This window comes from Scyliorhinus canicula, chromosome 4 (assembly GCF_902713615.1).
Source record: "Scyliorhinus canicula chromosome 4, sScyCan1.1, whole genome shotgun sequence".
NCBI lineage: Eukaryota > Metazoa > Chordata > Chondrichthyes > Carcharhiniformes > Scyliorhinidae > Scyliorhinus > Scyliorhinus canicula.
In genome coordinates, this window is record NC_052149.1 from 198,457,641 (window position 1) to 198,480,688 (window position 23,048).

Consider the following 23,048-nt stretch of genomic DNA (forward strand, 5'->3'; position numbering starts at 1 on the left):
GGGTGGCCATCTGTGGAGTCCACGATGCATAGGATGGGGCCGCTCGGCCGGGGGTGTAGGCCTGGATGTTGCGCGAGGCGATTGTCAGTGAGAGCGCAAGATTTTTGGTTGCCGCGTGGTTGAGTATGGCCCCTTCTAAGAGGCGCTGGCTGATGTAATCTGACCTTATCCCCGTAACAAAAGCATCCCTCATAAGCAAGTTCGAGTGTTCCGTGGCCGTGACGTTCTGACAGTCACAGTCTCTGACTAGGGAGATTAGAGCACGCCAGAAATCTTCTACTAACTCACCAGGGAGTTGACTATGAGTGGAGAGGATGTATCTGGCATAAAGCGTGTTAGTCCGCTGAGCGTCGTTTTCTTTCAGTAGCGCCATGGCGCCGTCATAGGTCAGCGCGTCCTGGATAAGCGGAAAGACGTTGGAGCTCAGCTGCGTGTAGAGGATCTGAATCTTCTGAGATTCCAGGATAGGGTCTGGCGCAGACCTGACGTCAGCTTCGAAACAGGCTAGCCAATGTTCAAAGTCCTTTTTGGCATAGCCTGATTGTGGATCCAGCTGCAGGCGATCTGGCTTGATGCGGAGGTCCATCTTCTGAAAACTTTAGTGTATTCAATTGATGCACGATCAATTGCACAAAGACGAGTGTTGGATGCAATCAAGGCTTTAATACACTAAGATGTGTGGCCTCCTACAGCAGCTGGCGAAATGGCTGCTGTACGGGGAGCACACATATTTATACTCCGCCTACTGGGCGAAGCCAGCAGGCAGGGAACTACCCCCATACTTGTAGTACAGGGCTTTACCACAAATCACCTAATATATACATCAGTGGTAACCACCACTGTGTCATCGGCAAACTTACTAACCCACCTTTCCACTTCCTCATCCAAGTCATTTATAAAAACCACAAAGAGCAGAGGTCCCAGAACAGATCCTTGCGGGACACCACTGGTCACCGACCTCCAGGCGGAATACTATCCATCCACTACCACGCGCTGTTTTCTTTCGGCCAGCCAATTCTGTATCCAGACAGTCAAATTTCCCTGTATCCTATGCCCCCTAACTTTCTGAATGTGCCTACCATGGGGAACCTCATCAAATGCCTTACTGAAATCCATATACACCATATCCACTGCCCGACCTTCATCAATATGTCTCGTCACATCCTCAAAGAATTCAATGAGGTTTGTGAGGCATGACCTGCCCCTCACAAAGCCATGCTGACTATCTTTAATCAAGCTATGCTTTTCTAAGTAATCATAAATCCTATCTCTCAGAACCTTTTCCAATATTTTGCTCACCACAGACGTAAGACTGATGGGTCTGTAATTCCCAGGGATTTCCCTATTCCCTTTCTTGAACAGGGGAACAACATTCGCCTCCCTGCAATCATCCGGTACTACTCCAGTGGAAAGTGATGATGCAAAGATCATCGCAAACGGTGCAGCAATCTCCTCCCTCTCTTCCCGTAGCAACCTTGGGTATATCCCATCAGGACCAGGGGACTTATCCTGATGCTTTTCAAACTTTCCAGCATATCCTCCTTCTGAATCTCAACCTGTTTGAGTTCATTAACCTGGATCAAACTGTTCTCATGGGTAACAAGGTCCCTCTCCCTAGTAAATACTGAAGCAAAGTATTCATTTAGGACCTCCCCCATCTCCTCAGACACTAGGCACAAGTTCCCTCCACTATTCCTGATTGGCCCTACTCTCACTCTGATCATCTTCTTATTTGTCACATTAGTGTAGAACGCCTTGGGGTTTTCCCTAATCCTTCCCGCAGGGCTTTTTCATGCCCCCTTCTAGCTCTCCTCAGTCCATTTTTGAGTTCCTTCCTGGCTACCTTGTAACCCTCTAGAACCGAGTCAGATCCTTGCTTTCTCAACCTTACGTAAGCTTCCTTCTTCCTCTTGACTAGAAGCTCCACTTCTCTTGTCATCCAAGGCACTTCACCTTACCATTCCTTCCTTGTCTCAATGGGACAAAACTATTCAGCACTCGCAGCAAGTACTCTTTAAACAATCCCCACATTACTGTTGTGCATTTCCCCAAGAACAATTGTTCCCACTTTATGCTCCTCAGCTCCTGTCGAATAGCAGTATAATTTCCCCTCCCCCAATTAAATACCTTCCCATACTGTCTGTTCCTATCCGTCTCCATGACTATGGTAAAGGTCAAGGGGTTCTGGTCACTGTCACCTAAATGCTTTCCCAACGAGACATCTGACACCTGGCCTGGTTCGTTGCCGAGCACCAAGTCCAATATGGCCTCCCCCCTAGTTGCCCTTTCTACATATTGAGTCAGGAATCCTTCCTGTACACACCTGACAAAATTTGCTCCATCCAAACCATTTGCACTCCAGTCAATATTAGGGAAGTTGAAGTCACCCATGACAACAACTCTGTTACTTGCACTTTTCCAAGATCTGCCACCCAATCTGTTCATCTATCTCTCTGCTGCTATTGGGGGGTCTGTAGAAAACTCCCAATAAAGTGACTTTCTTGTTTCTGACTTCCACCCATACTGACTCAGTAGACAAACCCTCCTCAACTACCTCCTTTTCTGCAGCTGTGGTGCACTCCCTAATTAACAGTGCCACTCCCCCTACTCCTTTTCCTCCCTCCCTATTCTTCTGAAAACATCTAAACCCCGGAATATCTAACAACCATTCCTGCCCCTGTGAAATCCATGTCTCCGTAATGGCCATATCGTAGTTCCAAGTACTGATCCATGCCCTAAGTTTATCTCCCTTATTCCTGACACTCCTTGCATTGAAACAGACACACTTTAACCCATTCCACTGAGTGCAACTTTGCCCTATCAACTGTCTATCCCTCCTCACAGACTTGCTACATACTATTTCTGCCTGTTCAACAGCTACCCTACCCTCTGATCCATAGCTCTGGTTCCCATCCCCCTGCCAAACTAGTTTAAACCCTCCCGAACAGCTCTAGCAAACCCCTCCAGTTTAGGTGCAATCCATCCTTCATGTACAGGTCCCACCTTTCCCAGACGATATCCCAATAATCCACAATACTGAAGCCTTCCCTCCTGCACTAGCCCTGTAGCCATATGTTCAGCTGCACTTGCTCTCTGTTCCTTGCCTCACTTGCACGTGGCACCGGTAGCAATCCTGAGATCACTACTCTGCTTGTCCTGCTCTTTAGCTTCCAACCTAACTCCCTAAAATCACTTTTTAGATCCTCATCCCTTTTCTTAGCTATGTTGTTGGTGCCTATGTGCACCACGACTTCTGGTTGCTCACCCTCCCCCTTAAGTATCCTGCAAACTCGATCCGAGACATCCCTGGCTCTGGCACTCGGGAGGCAACATACCTTCTGGGAGTCTCGCTCACGACCACAGAATCTCCTGTCCATTCCCCTAACCATTGAATCTCCTATCACTATTGCTTTCCTATTCTCCCCCCTTCCCTTCTGAGCCACAGATTTCTCTGATTTCTCCAGAGGGCATCCATTACAAAAGAATACATACTTCACATTCTCTTATGTATTTCAATGGCAAGCGGATTTCCCCATTTAACTGTACATTTGTGGTTGCAAAAATTGTCTACTTTACTCTTCAGTACTGGTGAGTGCTGATAGCCTCATGTTATTTCTACTGCAAAAATCCAGGCCATTAAATTATTCTGTGGCCATTTGTATTACTATGCAACAAAATAAATAAACCAGCTTCAATTGATTTTATGAGCTTCCAATCTTTCTAACTCTAAAATAAATAAAGTCAGCTTTATAAATTCCAATGGATTTGTAAATCCGCCTCACTATTTTTCTCATAAAACCTGAACGTCAGCTATGGTGTCATATTGACAAATATGGAGCTCAGGGAGGATGAGCTGCATGTAAAATCAAAGAGACTGAAAATAAACCTTGGTAAATACATTGTTGATGCATAATGTCAGCTTGACTTAGTATTACTCTCAACCCTGAGTATGAACATCAATGGTACATGCTGCACTAGACTTGGGTACATGCTGCACTGTAGACTTGACTACATAATCCAGGCTGACAGTATTAAATTTATGAAATGTTATCACATGGATGAAACTTTAAAACAAATTCTTGTCTGCCTGCTCAGATGGACCTTAAAGACTATTTGCTACTATTTGAAGAGGATCAGGAATTTATTTTGGTCCCCTTGCTAACTTCCTCTAACATCAACAAACACCACTTATTAGACATTGCTATGCAAAAATTGTCTACCATGCAGGTTGGCATAGAACTCGTACGCGCACTTCAAAAACAAACCATCACTTTTAAAACTCTTGGAAACATTTTGGTGATGTGAATATTACAGAAATGCAAAATTTGTCTTATTGGAAATTTAGCTCAAGTGTAACCATCACCTATTCAGACAAAAATAAATAACTTACTGTATTTCAAAATTATGGCTTTGGGTTAACGATTGATTGTGTCAACTTATTTCAGTGATTTACGAAAATTAGTAACTTTGTTATTATTCATCTATTAAAATTTACAACCATAAAATTCAGTTCCTTGGCATATGTTTATGTTTTGCGTCCAAAATGGTGTTCCTGACAAGCGTGGACATCTTTGGTACTAGCTGTGCCAGCCGCCATCTAATGAGGATTCAGTACAGAGGGAGTGTCTGCAGCAAACGTTCAAAGCAGGCAGACTTTGTTGTTAAGCAGCCTGTAATGCCAATTTGACACAAACACTGCCATTTTAGAGCACAACGCTTCTTTAACAACACATCTTAATCTCGTACAGCTGAACCGGTGTTCAGCAGCAGTAAGGACACACTACCACCAGTGCTATTTAAAGGGATTGTGAACTACTTTCAGATTAGTGACTAATTGAATTCTGAAGACCAGTGCTTTGACTGTAGAAGTGTTTGGTTGTCTCTAGAGATGTTTAAAGCTGCTAAATTCTAACGGGAGTGGTGTGACAATGTGCTGAAGGACTTTGTCCTGACTTCAAGGATGCTTCACAATCACAGGTTCAATATTATATAACCTCGTTAGACTGCAGCATACCAGGGAGAATGAGCGAGGTAATACAGAGCTGGACAAGATGCTGAAAGAGGAAGTGGAAGAACAGGTGAGGGGTCCACAGCAGGGACCACATCCACCCATGATGCTCCCTGAATCACAGTGAGGAACACTGTGTCAGATGTCTCTACTTCACTAAGGAATTGCCATTGTGCAGGGTGCCATTGACTACATGAACTCCTCATTCAGACACCTCATGTCAACTCGGGAAGATGGCACAAAAAGACTTTCACTCTCTTGTCATCCAGCTGATAGGTCATCAAATGCAACCCATCCTAAGGTCAATGCCCAGCAGTCTGGTGTGTTATCTGTATTTGAGCTACCAGGGCAAAGCCAGGGTAGCTACTGGATAAAAAAGGATATTGTTTGGCATTGTAGCTCATGGCTCAGGTGTATAACCCATGCACACAGGGAGTATGCAGATGATTCTTGGCCTTTTCGACTGGGATCAGGCGTTAGATCAAGCCCAGGATCAGGTGCGGTGCCTTTTCTTGTCAGCTTGGGTCTTGTGTGTCTCTTGTGGGGATCATGAGTTGGATTCATTTTGGGTTTGGATTGTGTTTTGGAGCAGGCTGGGGGATGGATTGGGGACTTGCCCTGTCCACGTTACGCGGAGGCTTTGTGCCTTTAAGGAAGGATTTTATTTAAAGACATCCTGCATGCACATGATAAAAGCCATGCTGTCATATGATCAAGCAGACCATAGGGATGCTGAAGCAACACTTAAGCTGTCTAAAATATTCTGCAGGAGCCCCGCAGTGCCTGGCAACAACAATATTGTTGTGATCTGCGGCAGTAGGCAGCTCAACAGAATCACAGAATCTTTACAGTGCAGAAAGAGGCCACTCAGCCCACTCGATCTGCACTGGCTCTCTGAAAGAGCATTCTACTTACTCTCACTCCTCTGCCTTATCCCTGCAATATTGCACATTCCTCCTTTTTCAGATAGCAGTCCAATTCCCTGTTGAATCCCTCAATTTGTCCGGCCTCCATCACCCTCTCAGCAAGTTTGTTCCAGACTCCAACCACCCTTTGGGTGAAAAGATTTTCCTTACATCACTTTTACCACTTTTGCCAATTATTTTGAATCTGTGCCCTCTGGTTCTTGATGTTCTCTTGAGAGGGAACAGTTTCTCATTATCTAACCTGTCCATAGACCTTGGCATCTTGAATACCTCTATCAAGTCTCCACTCAGCCTTCTTTTCTCCAAGGAAAACAGTCCCAAAAGGTCCAATTTAGCCTCATAGCTGCAGTTCTATATCCCCAGAATTATTCTTTTGGATCTGCTCTGTACTCTCTCCAGTGCCTTTACATCCTTCCTTGAGTATGGTAACCAGAACTGGTCCTAATCTTGTATAAGGTCTTATACAAGTTCAACATGACCCCCTTACTCTTATACTCAATGTCCCTATTAATAAAGCCTAAGATACTATATGCTTTATTAACTGCTGTCTCAACATGCTCTGCCACCTTCATACCTTGTGTACTTATACTCTGAGTTCCCTCTGTCCACACCTTCCTTGTGCTTTCTCCCCTTTATTTTATAGGCTATTTGTAGTCTTCCTGCCAAAATGAATCACCTCACACTTCTCTGCATTGAACTCCATCTGCCACTTGTCTGCCCGATCCACCAACTTGTCCTTTTGAAATTCAAGACTATCCTCATCATAGTTGACAATGTTTCCAATCTTTGTATCACCTGCAAATTTTAAAATCATGCCCTGAACACTTAAATCTTGGTCATTAATGTATATCAGGCAGAGAAGGGATCCCAACTCTGATCGCTGGGGAACTCCATCATAAACCATTTCTCTCTACTCTGTTTCATGCCACTCAGCCAATTATTTATCCAAATGCTTACTTTCCCTTTTATTCCAGGTGCTAGAATTTTGCTCACTAGTCTGTTATGTGGCACAGATTCAAACACCTTTTGGAAGTCCATGTACACCACATCAACACCAATGCCCTTATCAACCTCTCTGTTACCTCCTCAGAAAGCTTCATAAAGTTAGTTAAACATGATTTTCCCTTGGGCAGCACGGTGGTGCAGTGGTTGACACTGCTGCCTCTCGGCGCCGAGGTCCCAGGTTCGGTCCCGGCCCTGGGTCACTGTCCATGTGGCGTTTGCACTTTCTCCCCATGTTTGCGTGGGTTTCACCCCCATAACCCAAAGGTGTGCAGGGTAGGTGGATTGGCCATGCTAAATTGCCCCTTAATTGGAAAAAAGTGAATTGGGTACTCTAAATTTGTTGATCAATCAGGGGCAGCAGGGTAGCATGGTGGTTAGCATAAATGCTTCACAGCTCCAGGGTCCCAGGTTTGATTCCCGGCTGGGTCACTGTCTGTGTGGAGTCTGCACGTCCTCCCCCTGTGTGCGTGGGTTTCCTCCGGGTGCTCCGGTTTCCTCCCACAGTCCAAAGATGTGCGGGTTAGGTGGATTGGCCATGCTAAATTGCCCGTAGTGTCCTAAAAAAAGTAAGGTTAGTAAGGTTAATGGGGGGGGGGTTGTTGGGTTACGGGTATAGGGTGGATACGTGGGTTTGAGTAGGGTGATCATGGCTCGGCACAACATTGAGGGCTGAAAGGCCTGTTCTGTGCTGTGCTGTACTGTTCTATGTTCTATGTTCTAACCGAAACTGCCGATACACTACAGTGGGAAGGACATTGAGGCGCTGGGTGTATGGGAACTCTAATTATGGGTGTACGACACAGCTCACATATTACCATTTTCCATGTGGACATGAAAAGCGAATCCATCATAGGACAGATGCATGTGAGGCCCTGAACTTAGTTGAGCAGTTGTATTTTCCAGACAGCAAGTGGCCAAACGATTATTGTGACTCCCAATGAGATATCCTGGTGCCGTTATTCGATGAGAAACCAGGGAAAGTCCAGACGGAGGACAACAAATCAGATGAAGAACTGGAAGAGCCAAAGGGAATTCCAAACTGCTGGTTCACTGTCTTCAAGAAGGTCTATATACTCAGTGGTATGATGCAGGAGCACGGTGAGCCTATATTAAAGCATGTACAAGATGTGAACTTTAAATGTTCAGAGCGTGAATAGCCAATTGGGCCAAATAGATATTTTCCAAATTAGGTAATTACAAAAGTATGCCAGCTGGAATCGCCACCTGACAAGCCTGAATTGCCATTCTTTGAGGAACTAGAAATCTGGGAATGCACAGGGTACCAGATCGGCAGGAAGAAAGAAAAAATTGTCACACTGAAAACCATTAGAACATAGAACATAGAACACTACAGCGCAGTACGGGCCCTTCGGCCCTCGATGTTGCGCCGACCTGTGAAACCATCTGAAGCCTATCTGACCTACACTATTCCATTTTCATCCATATGTCTATCCAGTGACCACTTAAATGCCCTTAAAGTTGACGAGTCTACTACTGTTGCAGGCAGGGCGTTCCACACCCCTACTACTCTCTGAGTAAAGAAACTGCCTCTGACATCTGTCCTATATCTCTCACCCCTCAATTTAAAGCTATGTCCCCTCGTGTTGGTCATCACCATCCGAGGAAAAAGACTCTCACTGTCCACCCTATCTAACCCTCTGACTATCTTATATGTCTCTATTAAGTCACCTCTCAGCCTTCTCCTCTCTAACGAAAACAACCTCAATTCCCTGAGCCTTTCCTCGTAAGACCTTCCCTCCATACCAGGCAACATCCTAGTAAATCTCCTCTGAACCCTTTCCAAAGCTTCCACATCCTTCCTATAATGTGGTGACCAGAACTGCACGCAGTACTCCAGGTGTGGCCGCACCAGAGTTATGTACAGCTGCAGCATGACCCTGTGGTTCCGAAACTCAATCCCCCTGCTTATAAAGGCTAGCACACCATATGCCTTCTTAACAGCCCTATTAACCTGGGTGGCAACTTTCAAGGATTTATGTACCTGGATGCCGAGATCTCTCTGTTCATCTACACTACCAAGAATCTTGCCATTAGCCCAGTACTCTGCATTCCTGTTACTCCTTCCAAAGTGAACCACCTCACACTTTTCCGCATTAAACTCCATCTGCCACCTCTCAGCCCAGCTCTGCAGCTTATCTATGTCCCTCTGTATCCTATAACATCCTTCAGCACTATCCACAACTCCACCGACCTTCGTGTCATCTGCAAATTTACTAACCCATCCTTCTACACCCTCTTCCAGGTCATTTATAAAAATGACAAACAGCAGTGGCCCCAAAACAGATCCTTGCGGTACACCACTAGTAACTGAACTCCAGGATGAACATTTGCCATCAACCACCACCCTCTGTCTTCTTTCAGCTAGCCAATTACTGATCCAAACCGCTAAATCACCTTCAATTCCATACTTCCTTATTTTCTGCAATAGCCTACCGTGGGGAACCTTATCAAACGCCTTACTGAAATCCATATACACCACATCAACAGCATTACCCTGATCCACCTGTTTGGTCACCTTCTCAAAAAACTCAATAAGGTTTGTGAGACATGACCTACCCTTCACAAAACCGTGTTGAGTATCGCTAATCAACTTGTTCTTTTCAAGATGATTATAAACCCTATCTCTTATAACCTTTTCCAACATTTTACCCACAACCGAAGTAAGGCTCACAGGTCTATAATTACCAGGGTTGTCTCTACTCCCCTTCTTGAACAAGGGGACAACATTTGCTATCCTCCAGTCTTCCGGCACTATTCCTGTCGACAAAGACGACATAAATATCAAGGACAAAGGCTCTGCAATCTCCTCCCTGGCTTCCCAGAGAATCCTAGGATAAATCCCATCTGGCCCAGGGGGACTTATCTATTTTGACATTTTCTAAAATTGCTAACACCTCCTCCTTTTGAACCTCAATTCCATCTAGCCTGGTCGACTGAACCTGAGTGTTCTCGACAACATTGTCTTTCTCCAGTGTAAACACTGACGAAAAATATCCATTTAATGCTTCCCCTATCTCCTCTGATTCCACACACAACTTTCCACTACTATCCTTGATTGGCCCTAATCTTACTCGAGTCATTCTTTTGTTCCTGATATACCTATAGAAAGCCTTAGGGTTTTCCTTGATCCTATCCGCCAACGACTTTTCGTGTCCTCTCCTCGCTCTTCTTAACTCTCCCTTTAGGTCCTTCCTGGCTAACTTGTAACTCTCAAGTGCCCTAACTGAGCCTTCATGCCTCATCCTAACATAAGCCTTCTTCTTCCTCTTGACAAGTGCTTCAACTTCCTTAGTAAACCACGGCTCCCTTGCTCGACAACTTCCTCCCTGCCTGACAGGTACATACTTATCAAGGACACGCAGTAGCTGTTCCTTGAAAAAGCTCCACATTTCGATTGTACCCATCCCCTGCAGTTTCCTTCCCCATCCTATACCTCCTAAATCTTGCCGAATAGCATCATAATTGCCTTTCCCCCAGCTATAATTCTTGCCTTGCGGTACATACCTATCCCTGCCCATTGCTAAAGTAAACATAACCGAGTTGTGATCACTATCACCAAAGTGCTCACCTACATCTAAATCTAACACCTGGCCGGGTTCATTACCCAGTACTAAAACAAAGCCGAAGTATAAGGGTCGGAGTACTCGTAAAACAGTTACAAAAACTGCACCAAATGACTCATTCTTCAATTTCTTCAGTCCTCCTGAAGTTCCACAGCATGGAATATTAAATAAAAGTTCTGCAACAAAACTCGCTGTGGACTTTGAAATTGGTTGCCTGCTCCATGAACACATAATTCCATGTGCAATGTCATACTTTACAGGAGAAGCCTTTGCAGATGATACTCACTCTGATGATGAGTACTACGATGATATCCACAAAGATCATGAATATGATGAAGAAGGAAAAGGCTCGGAGGGTGAGCCAGATGAAGACAACTGTGAAACGCTAGTCAAGTTGTTTCGCAGGAGTGATGGTAAACTAGATGAGGAAGCGTGTGAAGCGCCGCTCCAGTGGTTTGGCGGGAATGTCGAGGTGATCACAAGGGACGCCCAGTCTGCACAGGACACTGAAGTGTGAAAGTTCTAAGATGACGTATGCAGAGACTGAAAGTGAGATTGCAGTTGCAGACACTTAGGACGAAAACAACTCAGCTGCGAACAAACTAATAACGGAAGATATAATACCAATTCTGGAGAAACTGGCTCCAGAGGCATACGGTGAATAATCGCAGGCCTATGAAATGGTTCCGGTAGTGGACTCCCCAATACCCGAGGCCACTCCACTGAAAGCTGAGTTAGAGGAGCAGATAGCTGTATTTGTGTGCAGCTCTACAACGATGGATAATACGTATATAATATTACAAGACGAGGATGAACCATTACTTGGTTCTTCAGGAAAAGGTGGCCTATGCATTATTATTTTGAGTGACGAAGACCCATCACTTGGGACTCATACACATGAGGCAGGAACAGCATCTAACTTTGGGGATGTGGATCCAACACAGACACCAGAGTGTGAGTCGCTGAAGGTACAGACAAGACCATTCCGGTACAGTCCCTCAGATATGTGCCATCATGAGACGTCTCAGAAGCAGATCCAGAAACAATTGCTCCCATGGGTTAGGCCAGCGGCAAGATGGGTGTTCCCAAAGCCAAGCGGAAAAAGAGGAGCAGTCACAAAATCAATTGCAAACTCACTCTCAAAAATAAAGAGGGAGAGAAGGAGAGTGGGGGATCCCGTGAGTCTCACCGATGACACCAAACAAGAAGACATCGGCAATGTGGCCGACAGGATACAGAGTACACAACAACAAAGCAGCAAAATGCGTAAAGACATAAAAGAAGCTGGTGATGCAGAAGCTGGTGATGCAGACATGCCCAGCAAGGATACTGGCCTTCAGAATGCATCACATCAAAAGGCTAAGGTACAAAAGACCTGCACGGAAACCAGTCTTCCAGAAGTAGAAGTGATGTCGAAAAGCTGACCAAGAACCCAGAAGATCAGCGGGGTGATCCTGTCAATGATAAACAATGAGCTGTGCACATGGGACACATTCAGCAGACATATCATGTTAATTGAAGCGCAGTTGAATCTGTACATACATATGCCACATGCATTAAAACGATAATACAAATCATGTTTTTGTATATAAATATTAACATCTCCAAAAGAAGTGAGTTTGGTGATATGCCTGTGAATGGTATTGTACATAGTTAGCAATGCGACCTCCAACCAGCTGGTAGAGTCAGACATCGTTCACGTGACATGAGACACTTGCCAGTTGGTAGTAAGGAGTACAGCAGGACAGTCGCACCTAAGGGTAGGTCCAGGAGAGTACATGGAATTCACATAGTAACTTTGTCTGTTATCTTTCCACGTGTTCATTAATAAATCATCATTCTAGTTAAGCAACCAGATGCTCTGTGAATATCATTGCAACAGCAAGGTCACCGAACACAACATCAACCCCTTTCACCATCCTCCCAACCTCCGATCTCGCCAGCCACCCCCACCATTGCCATCCGCCCCCAACCCAATCTTAAGTCTCACTAGCACCCCTGGTCACCATCAAACTCGCTCTTATTTTTTTTCCTCAGTGTCTGTCACCCAGAGGAAGGTGATAAAGGGAGATGACAACACATTCCTTTGTGACCAGAATGGCTTTAATTTACTCAGCCATCTCCTGTGACTCCCAGTAATTGTAACCCCACTTCCCTATTCGATAACAACCCCATACTTTAACTTCTCCCTGACCGTCACAGTATCACTTACCACAAAACGAATCCACTATGAAATAAACATTCCAAACCAAATTTATAAGTCAAAATATTCCATAGTGTAGATAGAAATGTCAGTTAATCACCCTTGTAAGTTTCCGTCATTCTTCATTTTGTTTCTGTCTGAGAATTTAACACAATGTCAGAGGTTTTAGGAGTTGCGATTGTCCTTTTCAGTATGTTAAAGACTGTAGATTTGGAAGTGTGAGCTGTTTTAAATTGAAGTCAAATCACAAATTTTTCAATTCACTTTACAGCCACATCATGGAACATCTGGGACAAATGGAAAATTGCTATTTTAAAGAGCTCTTTCAAAAAGTAACAGACAGCCAGTGAAACTGCGTAACACAGCATAGGGCAATAGTGGATTTGCCAACTTGTGTTATTTCCTTCCGGTGAGTATTCACACTTGAAGTTGGGAATAATTGAAGTTGCGCATACACAGCATGAGATAGTCTAGCCAGATTCCACCTAGAGCAGCAAGGCTGTGGACTCAGAAACAAAGGAATGAGAATGTAACCATAATTGTTCGCAGGTCCAAACAAAGTTGGTTTCCTTCTTGGGCCCGAACTTCCTGGGTGGAAGGTAGAATTTGTTTTAACATTTAACAACAGGAGGCCGTGGTGAACGGCCACCTCCCCAACAGGTGTTTCCAGGGCACTTGGTGTAAACAACAGGAAGGAGGGAGGGGTAATGAATTCCAGTTGGAAGTGAAGACTGGAAAACTACTCAGCAACAAGGCTGGACAGGTACTGCAATAGGCAGGGGGAAAGGTTGTGTGGGAAAGAGGGGGAGGGAGGGGGAGGATTTGAAACATTATCTCAATGAAAGCCCAGCTTTCAAAAAATGTTTTTGATTTTTCACCAATTGTAGAGGTTCTAGCCTTATTACTGTTGATAGGCCCACGTATGTTATCAAATAAATAGAACTTAATTTTACACCAGTGAAAAGGTTATTTCTTAGGAAAAAAATAGATGCCAGTTGTACTGGCAAGATTTCTTCATTTCAGAACACACCGCTTTCGGCAGGGGGTGAGTGAAATTTCTCACCTCTGGGAAACATTGAACAGAAACCCCGCTTCTGCATCTAAATTAGGTTTCCAGTAATGTTACAGCAGTCGAGTGCAAGAAGTCCCGAGGAAGTTCATATTCCAGGTTTGTTCCCAACAAAGGCATTTTGGATGTTGCAAACATTTGCAAACCTTAATATTCAGAACCCTTGTTAGAGTCCAACCTAATGTAACTGCAATTGAGATTTGTGTGGACTATATGGAACACCAGAAGAACATAGAGAATAGGAGCAGGAGTAGACCATACTCGTGAACCTGCTCCGCCATTCAATACAAATATGGCTGATCTTTAACCTCAATGCTACTTTCCCACCAAGCTGTTTATTGTGTAATTCTCTTAGCTTGCATAGACTGGATTGTCCCAGCACAATGGAGATAAAGGTTGGAGTGGTGAGAGGAGGGGAAAATCGGGATCAACCAGTATGTCGGAATAGCTCTCCAGCACATTCCTACCTGTGGGCAACTTTCTAAGGGTTGGGTTGGGATAGGGTTGGCTACCTGCCTCCAATTAGAATCATAGAATCCGTACGGCGCAGACTGAGGCCATTCAGCTCACGAGTATGCACCCAACCTCTGAAAGAACTCCCTACCCTGGCCACCTCCCCTCCCTACCCCCATAACCCCACCAAAACTGCACATCTTTTGGACACATAGGGGCAATTAAGCAAGGCCAAGCCACTTAACCTGCACATCTTTGGACTATGGGAAGAATCCGGAGCACCCAGAGGAAACCCACGCATATAGGTGCTTTGCCCAGCAGTGCAACTTTTCAGGAAATAGCCTCCTAATCGGCCACCGCTGTGCTCATCATCCTTTCCAGAGAAGAATGCAAACTACACACAGACAGTCCCTCAAGGCCGGAATTAAACACAGATCTCCTGGCGCTGTGAGGCAGCAGTGCTAACCACTGTGCAATTAAGGCTCCACTTAAGGGCCATTTTATAATTGGGCCTGTATTTTACTAACATCAGAATGGCCCTGCACCGTGTGCACGTGAATCCAGCTCAAATGACACAGCCTTAGGTCACATGTGGCTAGCCATCCACTTATACTGCACCATGTCCCAGGGACGAGGCTGCAGCTCAATCCATCACCAGGAGTGCAAAGGGGTTTACCTTCCACGCTGATATTGAATGAAATCTCTGCAGGCAACTGAGGATGCCTCCAGATTGAGGCAGCCTTGCACTTGCCTGCCTCTTCAGGTGGGCCTGACAGCCGCACACTTCTGTAGGCACTCTAATTGGGTCTGCAGCCTCAGATGCCTGCGCAGCATCCTTAAAAGGATGATGAGCACAGAGGTGGCCAATTAGGAGGCTACTTCCTGAAAAGTTGCACCACTGGGAAAAGAAAAACCTATATGGGTGTGCTCGCAACTCTCATATGGGCTTATTGCCAGGGTCTCATTGCCCACTGGAAATCCAGGCCAATAATTTATCAACGGCAGCATTGAATATACTAAATGACTGACCATGCAGTGTCCTCAGGAATAGAGAATTTCAAAGATGTGCAACCCTCTCCTCATTTCAATTCTAAAGACAGACAAAAAGAGGACATACCCCCTTTTACAACATTAGATTCCATATTCAGCTAAGTTTTAAAAGGACTCAGTCGAAATCTAACCAAATTGCAACAGAATCCTATGACGAGCATGTTTAGCCAGAACTCCTCAATGCAGGAAGAGATCAGGATGCCATTTTTAAATGGTGTCCTGATCTCCTGGCCCCTTTGATGCAACCCCTGAACCCCCCCCCCCAAAGCCCCAACTCACCTACGAGAGTGTCCGCGTGGGGCCCCACCTCTCACAGTCATGGCACCCTCAAGCCCAATCTCCACCACAGGATAAATGTCCGCCTATCACCTTGGCATTGCCAGGCTGGCAACTGGGTTGTACTGCTGGTGCCACCCTGCCCAGAGGGCAACCATCTGGCAGCCTCCAATTCCCTGGGAGACCCGTCAATTGCCCATTTACGGGAACCAGCACTGAACAGTGCTTGCCTGAAGCCTGCGAGGCAAAGGGGTTAGATCCCAAGGCCTTGGTAGATCATGCGAGCTGCATATTAGAGTGAGGCCAGCTGTCTCACTCGAATATTCAGATTTGTCAGATAGTGATCCCACCCACAATGGACGAGATTTAGATTGTGATGTGTCGCGAGATTGTATTAGACCTCGCGGGGCATGACGAACCGAGTAGATCCTGGAAGAGGGATCTCCCGGCCATGCCACCATTCGGGTGCATCATAGCTGGTAGATCGTGCCCCTCAAGTCTTTCAGTGAGTGAGTGAGTGATGGGATGTTAGCAGATAGTGAGGGTAATTGGACCAAACACTCTAATCCCGTCAAACACCAACAGTCAGAATTTTCTAACTATTCAAAAAATATTTTGTTGTTCTATCCTTCCTTTCAACTAGGTTCATTCAATACATGGAATGCGATATTGGGAGTGACGAGCACTTTTAATCTTGTTTGAGAAGCTATGTAAGCTATTATTACACTGTCTTTGTTTACTGGGGACAGTATTCTTTCTTCCATGGCGATATCAATTCCCCACTACTATTCACATTCTTAATTAGCTTTCAAATATATTTGTGTTAGAGCTGAGTTCACTACAGCCAGGGTATCCCTCACAGCTACTCCTGAAGCACAGTCGGTGCTGTCCGTTCAGTGAACTAACAGCAGAGCAACCTCACATAGCACAAATGTTACAGAAGCTAGCAACAGGAGTAGACCATTCGGACTTTGAAACCCACTCTGCCATTCAAGCTTACATTCAATCTTACATGGGCATCTTTGGCTATGATCACTCATGGAACTGATTAGAGCATGCACGCACAGTATATGTCCCAATATTCCCATGCTGGAATGCTAATGTGTCCCTGATTTGCTTGTTTAAAGCTTTCTCCCATCTGTGGCAAAAGCTGCTTTAGGCATCCAGCAGTAGACCTCATTCAAAATGGTACCTTCCCATGATCAGGTTAATCGGACGGAAATGAAGGCCATCACCATTAATGCCAAGCGCAAAAAGTTAAAATTGGCCCTGGCCCACTATTCTGTACCTCTGTGCATTAAACAGAATCATAACTGTAATATCCTGCATGGGATATATGGGTGGTTCTCGCAGAGTACGAGCTCCCCCATTGAGGGGTGGGAGAACTCCATTCAGCCATCCATAAAATCTCTAATCTATGTCATTGTCACAAATAGGCTTAAATTAACACTGCAATAGGGCAGCACGGTGGTGTAGTGGGCTAGCCCTGTTGCCTCACGGCGCCGAGGTCCCAGGTTCGATCCCGGCTCTGGGTCACTGTCCGTGTGGACTTTGCACATTCTCCCCGGGACTGCGTGGGTTTTGCCCCCACAACCCAAAAATGTGCAGAGTAGGTGGATTGGCCACGCTAAATTGGCCCTTAATTGGAAAAAAAATAATTGGGTACTCTAAATTTAAAAAACAATTAACACTGCAATGAAGTAACTATGAAAATTCCCTAGTCACCACATTCCGACGCCTGTTTGGGTATACTGAGGGAAAATTCAGAATGCCCAATTCACATAACAGCACATATTTCTGGGCTTGTGGGAGGAAACCGGAGCACCCGGAGGAAATCCACACAGACACGGGGAGACCGCGCAGACTCCGCTCGGTGACCCAAGCAGGAATCGAACCTGGGACCCTGGAGCTGTGAAGCATCAGTGCTAACCACGGTGCTACCATGCTGCGCAGCCAGTCAAGCACTGACCAGAAAGAGACCGCGTAGCGATCTACCAGGAAGTAGATAAATCAAATCAAAGTTTTTTATTTTACTCGGTGTGGACTCACCGTGTCCTTATTAAAATAAGACCATAGAGCACATGCAGTATAACCCATCATTTATGTGCCATCGTATTCAAAGGAGCTAACAACTTGACCTGTATATTTGTGTCCTTTCCAAGTATATATCCAATCCCCTTTGAAATTTACTATTCATAGGACCATAGCACCTTACAAAGTAAAGGTCATTTCTCCCACCGTGTTTGTGCGGCTCTCTGAACCCGCGATCCAGTAGGTCTGCTATTGAATACACTTCCACCATCCATCTCGGCAGGGTGAAGCGATGTCCAATTCATAAAACGTACCCAAATGGCTGGCCAAGAGTGTGGGAGCTGAAGGGTTTAGGACCCTGCCATTTGTGGCCATACCTGCTGACCGGCCCGGGAAGGGAGAGGGAGGGAAGGAGGCAGGCTGCCTTTCCTCCTCCACCTGATCCACAGAGACTCCTCCCCTCCTCCCGCCCCACGCCACTCTGTCTCTTTCCGCCTGCCTGTCCCCATTGCCACTGCTCCGTCCTGCCTGCCTGCGATTAGGTAATATCTATGATTCGTTGAGATGTTATGCATAAATAATTAGGCTTTATTATAAACTGGGGCGGTTCGAGCGGACGCGCTCAGAGGCAAAGTGGATGTGAGGAGAATAGGAGAGGTCTCGCTTGTCCAGAGCCGGGAGGAGGAGATTGCTGCTGCTGCTGCTGCTGCTGGTAGCTGTGTTGACACCGGGACTGCCCATTAATATCCACTCACCGGCCACTCACCGCAAGTCTCCAACAATGAAGGGTTTGCTTGCTGCCACCCTGCTCCTGCTGCTCATTGTCATTTGCTCCATCGATGTGGAAGGTAACAAAACGCGTGTTCATTTCATAAGCGATTTAAAACAAAAAACAATATTGCATTGTTTACCCACCTGCCTGCAGCTTCAAGTTGTTGTCAGGAATCTCTCCCCCCCCCCCCTTCCCCCCTAAGATCTTGAGCTTACCCCCATTAAAATGTTGTTACATGTAAAGTTCCAGTCTAATTTTAAACCCTAAACTTGCCTGCCTCGGAGAATCACTGCGAGTCACTTCCAGATGTACTTGAACCCGTTTTTTTTTCTCTCTTTCAATGGTCTTTGCGTTTTAAGTGTCCAGATGTTGAGCCCTTGAAGTGTAAATAGTCATCCGGCGTGTGCTGATGTTTTCTCCTGTCCTTTTCTATCTCTCGCAGCTTACAAATGTAAATGTACGCGCAAGAGCCCCAAGATCCGCTACAAGGACGTTCGGAAAGTGGAATCCAGACCGCGATACCCTTACTGCAAAGAGAAAATGATCTTGTGAGTGTGTACCCCTGTCCCGGTGCCTCCCCGTACTGATGTTGCTGTCTTAGACCGCGCAGGCAGCCCACTCCCGGGGTCACTTTTGTCTCTCATAAGCTCTTCTTTTTTTTTCTTCCCAGCGTTACCATGGCAAAAGGAGATCGATTCAAGGGTCGGCAGTACTGTTTACACCCCAAACTCCCGACCACCAGACATCTGCTCAAACTGCATGAGAACTGGAGGAAAGATCTCCGGTGAGTTGTCTTTTTAACCCTCCCCCTCCCTGCCGGTTGTGAGAAAACTTCCCTGCAAGTTGCTGATTGATGTTTTGAAATGGGAGTTCCCGCCAGGGTCAATGGGTTGATAGTCTCGATGGGGAGAGATGTGTGCTGGCTGTTTCCCTGATTTAACATCGGCCGGATTCAGTAATCCCATATTTATTTATCACGGTTATAAAAAATGTGTCCTTGAAGAAAACTTGTTCTTGAAGAAAACAGCAAAGTCCTTGAGTTATATTGTCGAATGTTTGATTTGTGCTGTTTCAGTGATGGGCGGGGGAGACTTGAGACTATTTCTTGCTTTTCTATTTCTTCGAATCCCACATGTCCGGGGGTATGGGCTATTTTCCCTCTTAACCTCAACTGTATGTTTTTTTATTGTCGCGGTTTTAGCGAAAACGTAAACGGGCAAAACAGGAACACCGGACGGAAATTTTCCCCGGAACAATTCCCAATAGCTGGGTGGCGGTTTCGTAACTCAAGCGTAGTTTTTGGTTTATGTGATGTGGCTTCAGCGTGAAGTTGCTCAATGAAGGATCCGCCGGTTCAGTATAAACTCCCAGAAAAATGTCCAGCCACACCAGAGGCGGGGACGGCTATTCAGCCCCTCGAGCCGGCTCCTCTATCAAACTAGATGTAAGAAGTCTTACAACACCAGGTTAATGTCCAACATGTTTGTTTCAAACACTAGCTTTCGGAGCACTGCTCCTTCCTCAGATAGAAGGAGCAGTGCTCCGAAAGCTAGTGTTTGAAACAAACATGTTGGACTTTAACCTGGTGGTGTAAGACTTCTTACTGTGCTCACCCCAGTCCAACGCCGGCATCTCCACATCAAAACTAAATGTTGGCTGAGCTTCTGCCTCGATGGCATTTTCCTCCACTATCCCCAAACCCTTTGATGTCTTTAATACTTGGGGGGGGGGGGGGGGGATAGGATGAGGGCACACTCGGAATAAGGGGCAGATCATTTAGGATTGGGACCAGGTGGAATTTCTTTACTCCCGAGGGTGGGTGAATCTTTGGAATTCTCTAACCCAGAGGACTGTGGAAACTCAAGTCATTGAGCATGTTCACCACAGAGATGCCTTTTATTCTGAGTGTGCTCTGATGCTAGACTGCCTCCCCCCCCCCCCCCCCCATAAAACAGGGAAAACATCCTTCCTGCTGCAAACAGTAATTGGCATTTCTGAAACTGAAATAAGAGTTGGTTTAAAAGTGAGTGTAACAATGAAATTAACCAATTGGTGCAGGGGCATTTCTGTCGACATCTGGTTTTTGGCCTGGGCATTCTCATAGCACCGAAGGGGGAACTCTCTCAGAGGAGTTTGGAGCCAATGCTTTATTCACTGCACGAAGTGATGTTTGACTCACTTTTTGCGTCAGCATACAGTGAGAGAGAGACCCTAGTTATCCCAGCAGGGAAGTTGTTGCATTCGACTCTGCACTGCCAAATGTGTACCGGATTTAGTTGTGCTCCAGTACACGGCAGCTGGCAGCCTCGGAGCCGTGTCCACGAAGGGTAATGGTGTCGGGAGGCCGGGAGCAGACATCCATCTCGATCTCAGTAAGTCAGCCATAAAGGGAGGGGGGGAGGGGGTGATCGTTCCCGCAGAGCGCAGGCCGAACCGCACATCCACTCTTTTAACATCCCATTGCCGGATCACTGGGTATGAAACTTCTCACTGGACTGGAGTGAAAAGGGCGTCTCCCACCGCTTGGCCAGTGGATCCACATTTGCAGCCTTTCTAACGTAGAGCTGCATGCATAACTTTTGAGTGGAAAATTTTAAGCATTATTGCCAACCCCGATTAACAGGATTGCAGGGTCCAGCAGGATTGCCTCTTAAGTATTTTGGGTGAAATTTGTCGAGCAACTTCGGACCCGTCCATAAACTGACATCCCAGTGCCTGCAATACCCGATTAAATAAATCACCAAGAAAAAGGATCCGCCTCACTGATAATGCAACCTCTTTGCTAAAATTACCGATCCGTTGATCTGCCGGTACAACACAAATGGATATAACCTCAGCTGAAATTAACAAGTGTCTGTGCGTTTATATGTAAACAATGTATCTATGTTTTGTTTGCAGGGTTTATGAGGAGTAGTTCTTTCACCTTTTCCCCTAAGAATGTACACAGAACCTGCACTTACTGTAGCGACAGACGAAACTACGGAAGTCTGATTAAAGGATCTTCGTTTCGAGCACAATCAACTCTTTTTTTCCCCCCCCAGTCCCGCTCACCCTCCGCACGGTAATGCATAGCTTCACCAATGGTCACTTTACCCATGGTCACAACGACAAGGGTGCATTGAGAAGTTTGCCTCAGCCAAGCGGACCCTGCTCTAACCTCCAAACTCTTCTCGCCTCCACGGCGGTGTGCAAACTCGAAAATTCGAACGAATAAACGCCGGGGGTTTTTTTTGGGGGGGGGGGGTTTCTTCATTTAAATATGGTGTAATTTGATATTTTTGTATTTGACATATTGTGATATTTAGAGGTACACTCGTGACTTTAGACCACTTTTCTTGTGCAGGAGTAATTCTAGTGCTGTCATGTGAATACTGGGCGAATGTCTTAAGGCATAGTCGCGATTTAAGCAAGGGACACTATTTTAGAAAACGTCATATTCTGCTTTTTCATTGTGGGTGGGATCGATATTTACATTGGAGGGAATAGTGGGTGGAGCCCATAGGAAGCGGTGAGGTTCCAGCCGCCTGGTTTGTATCTATGCTTAGCAACAATTATATCCATAATCGCAATATACAGTTTACTGTCTGTAAAAACTGGCAGCTTTTGAGACTTTCTAATCGCCGGCTCTGATGAAATTCAAGGAGTTTTCCAATAAAATTGACGAAACAGCGGGAAAATTGTTCACCTCCTCGGGTGAAACCGCAAATGACTTGGTTGTATTTCTAGTTATTTTGTATTTGCTGTACCCTGCGTTCAGAGTGCACGAGTGAAATAAATATTAAATACCGAATTGACCGTTCGTTTCAGGAAATGAGCTATTTCTTCTCTCCCTCCACCCCACCCTATTTAGGTACCATCCACAAGGCAGCTCACAAGAGGTGTGTGCTTGGCTGAGTGAACTGTTAATGAGTGTGGTTGGAGTGTTCAGCTTGTTGCCTCGCCTCCCAGAGGCGTGTGCACAGCTGGAGTGCGGAGTGTGTGCTGGCCTGGTGTTCTACATTCTGCTGCTTCTATGTGGAACAGAGAGCCAGCCACCCGAGATGGAAAACTGAGACAACACAACAAAAAATACAACTAATTCTGATCCCCACGCCCTGCTCAATGGAACTAATCCAGACTTCCAATAATAATCTTTATTGTCACAAGTAGGCTGACATTAACACTGCAATGAAGTTACTGTGAAAAGCCCATGTGTGGGATTCTCCCATTCAGTGGCAGAGTGTCCATGCCATCAGAAATGCAGTCGCATTTCACGACGGCATGAACGGGCCAGTGGGAGTACCGATTCTGGCCCCTACAGGGGGCCAGCACGGCGCTGGAGCGGTTCACGCCGCTCCAGCCTCCCATCCCGGCACGAACTGTGTGCCGTGTGATCAAGGCCTCAAGGTACCGGCCCCAACACAACATGGCGCGGGAGTTCAGGGGCCGGCGCAGAAGAAAATAGTCCCGGGGAGCGAGAGGCCGGCCCGCCAATCGGTGGGCCCTGATCGCGGGCCAGGCCCCATCGGAGGGCCCCCCCAAGGGTCGGTGGTTTCCCCCCCCCCCCCCCCCCCCCCCCCCCCCCCACAGGCTGTTTGACCCTGCGCACAGAGTTCCCGCCAGCTGCGACCAGGTGTGGACGGCACCGGCAGGACTCTGCCTTTTTAGGGCGGCCACCCGGCCCATTCCGGG

At 46.2% G+C, this 23,048-nt stretch overlaps 1 protein-coding gene across 1 annotated transcript; it reads left to right on the top strand.

Annotated features, from left to right (window-relative positions):
• The first annotated feature begins 18,113 nt into the window (after window positions 1–18,113).
• cxcl14 (chemokine (C-X-C motif) ligand 14) lies at window positions 18,114–22,176 on the top strand. Its single transcript, XM_038795837.1, has 4 exons — window positions 18,114–18,453; window positions 18,820–18,925; window positions 19,048–19,161; window positions 21,276–22,176. Exons 1-4 carry the CDS (start codon window positions 18,387–18,389, stop codon window positions 21,289–21,291), a joined length of 303 nt encoding a protein of 100 aa, XP_038651765.1. The 5' UTR covers window positions 18,114–18,386; the 3' UTR covers window positions 21,292–22,176.
• Window positions 22,177–23,048: the final 872 nt, after the last annotated feature.

Excerpts from the sequence above, each read along its gene's own strand:
- cxcl14 (XM_038795837.1), top strand. The coding sequence starts at position 18,387 with ATGAAGGGTTTGCTTGCTGCCACCCTGCTCCTGCTGCTCATTGTCATT. Across the intron at positions 18,454-18,819 it reads TTGCTCCATCGATGTGGAAG|CTTACAAATGTAAATGTACG; the intron begins GTAACAAAACGC and ends TATCTCTCGCAG. Across the intron at positions 18,926-19,047 it reads TGCAAAGAGAAAATGATCTT|CGTTACCATGGCAAAAGGAG; the intron begins GTGAGTGTGTAC and ends TTTTCTTCCCAG.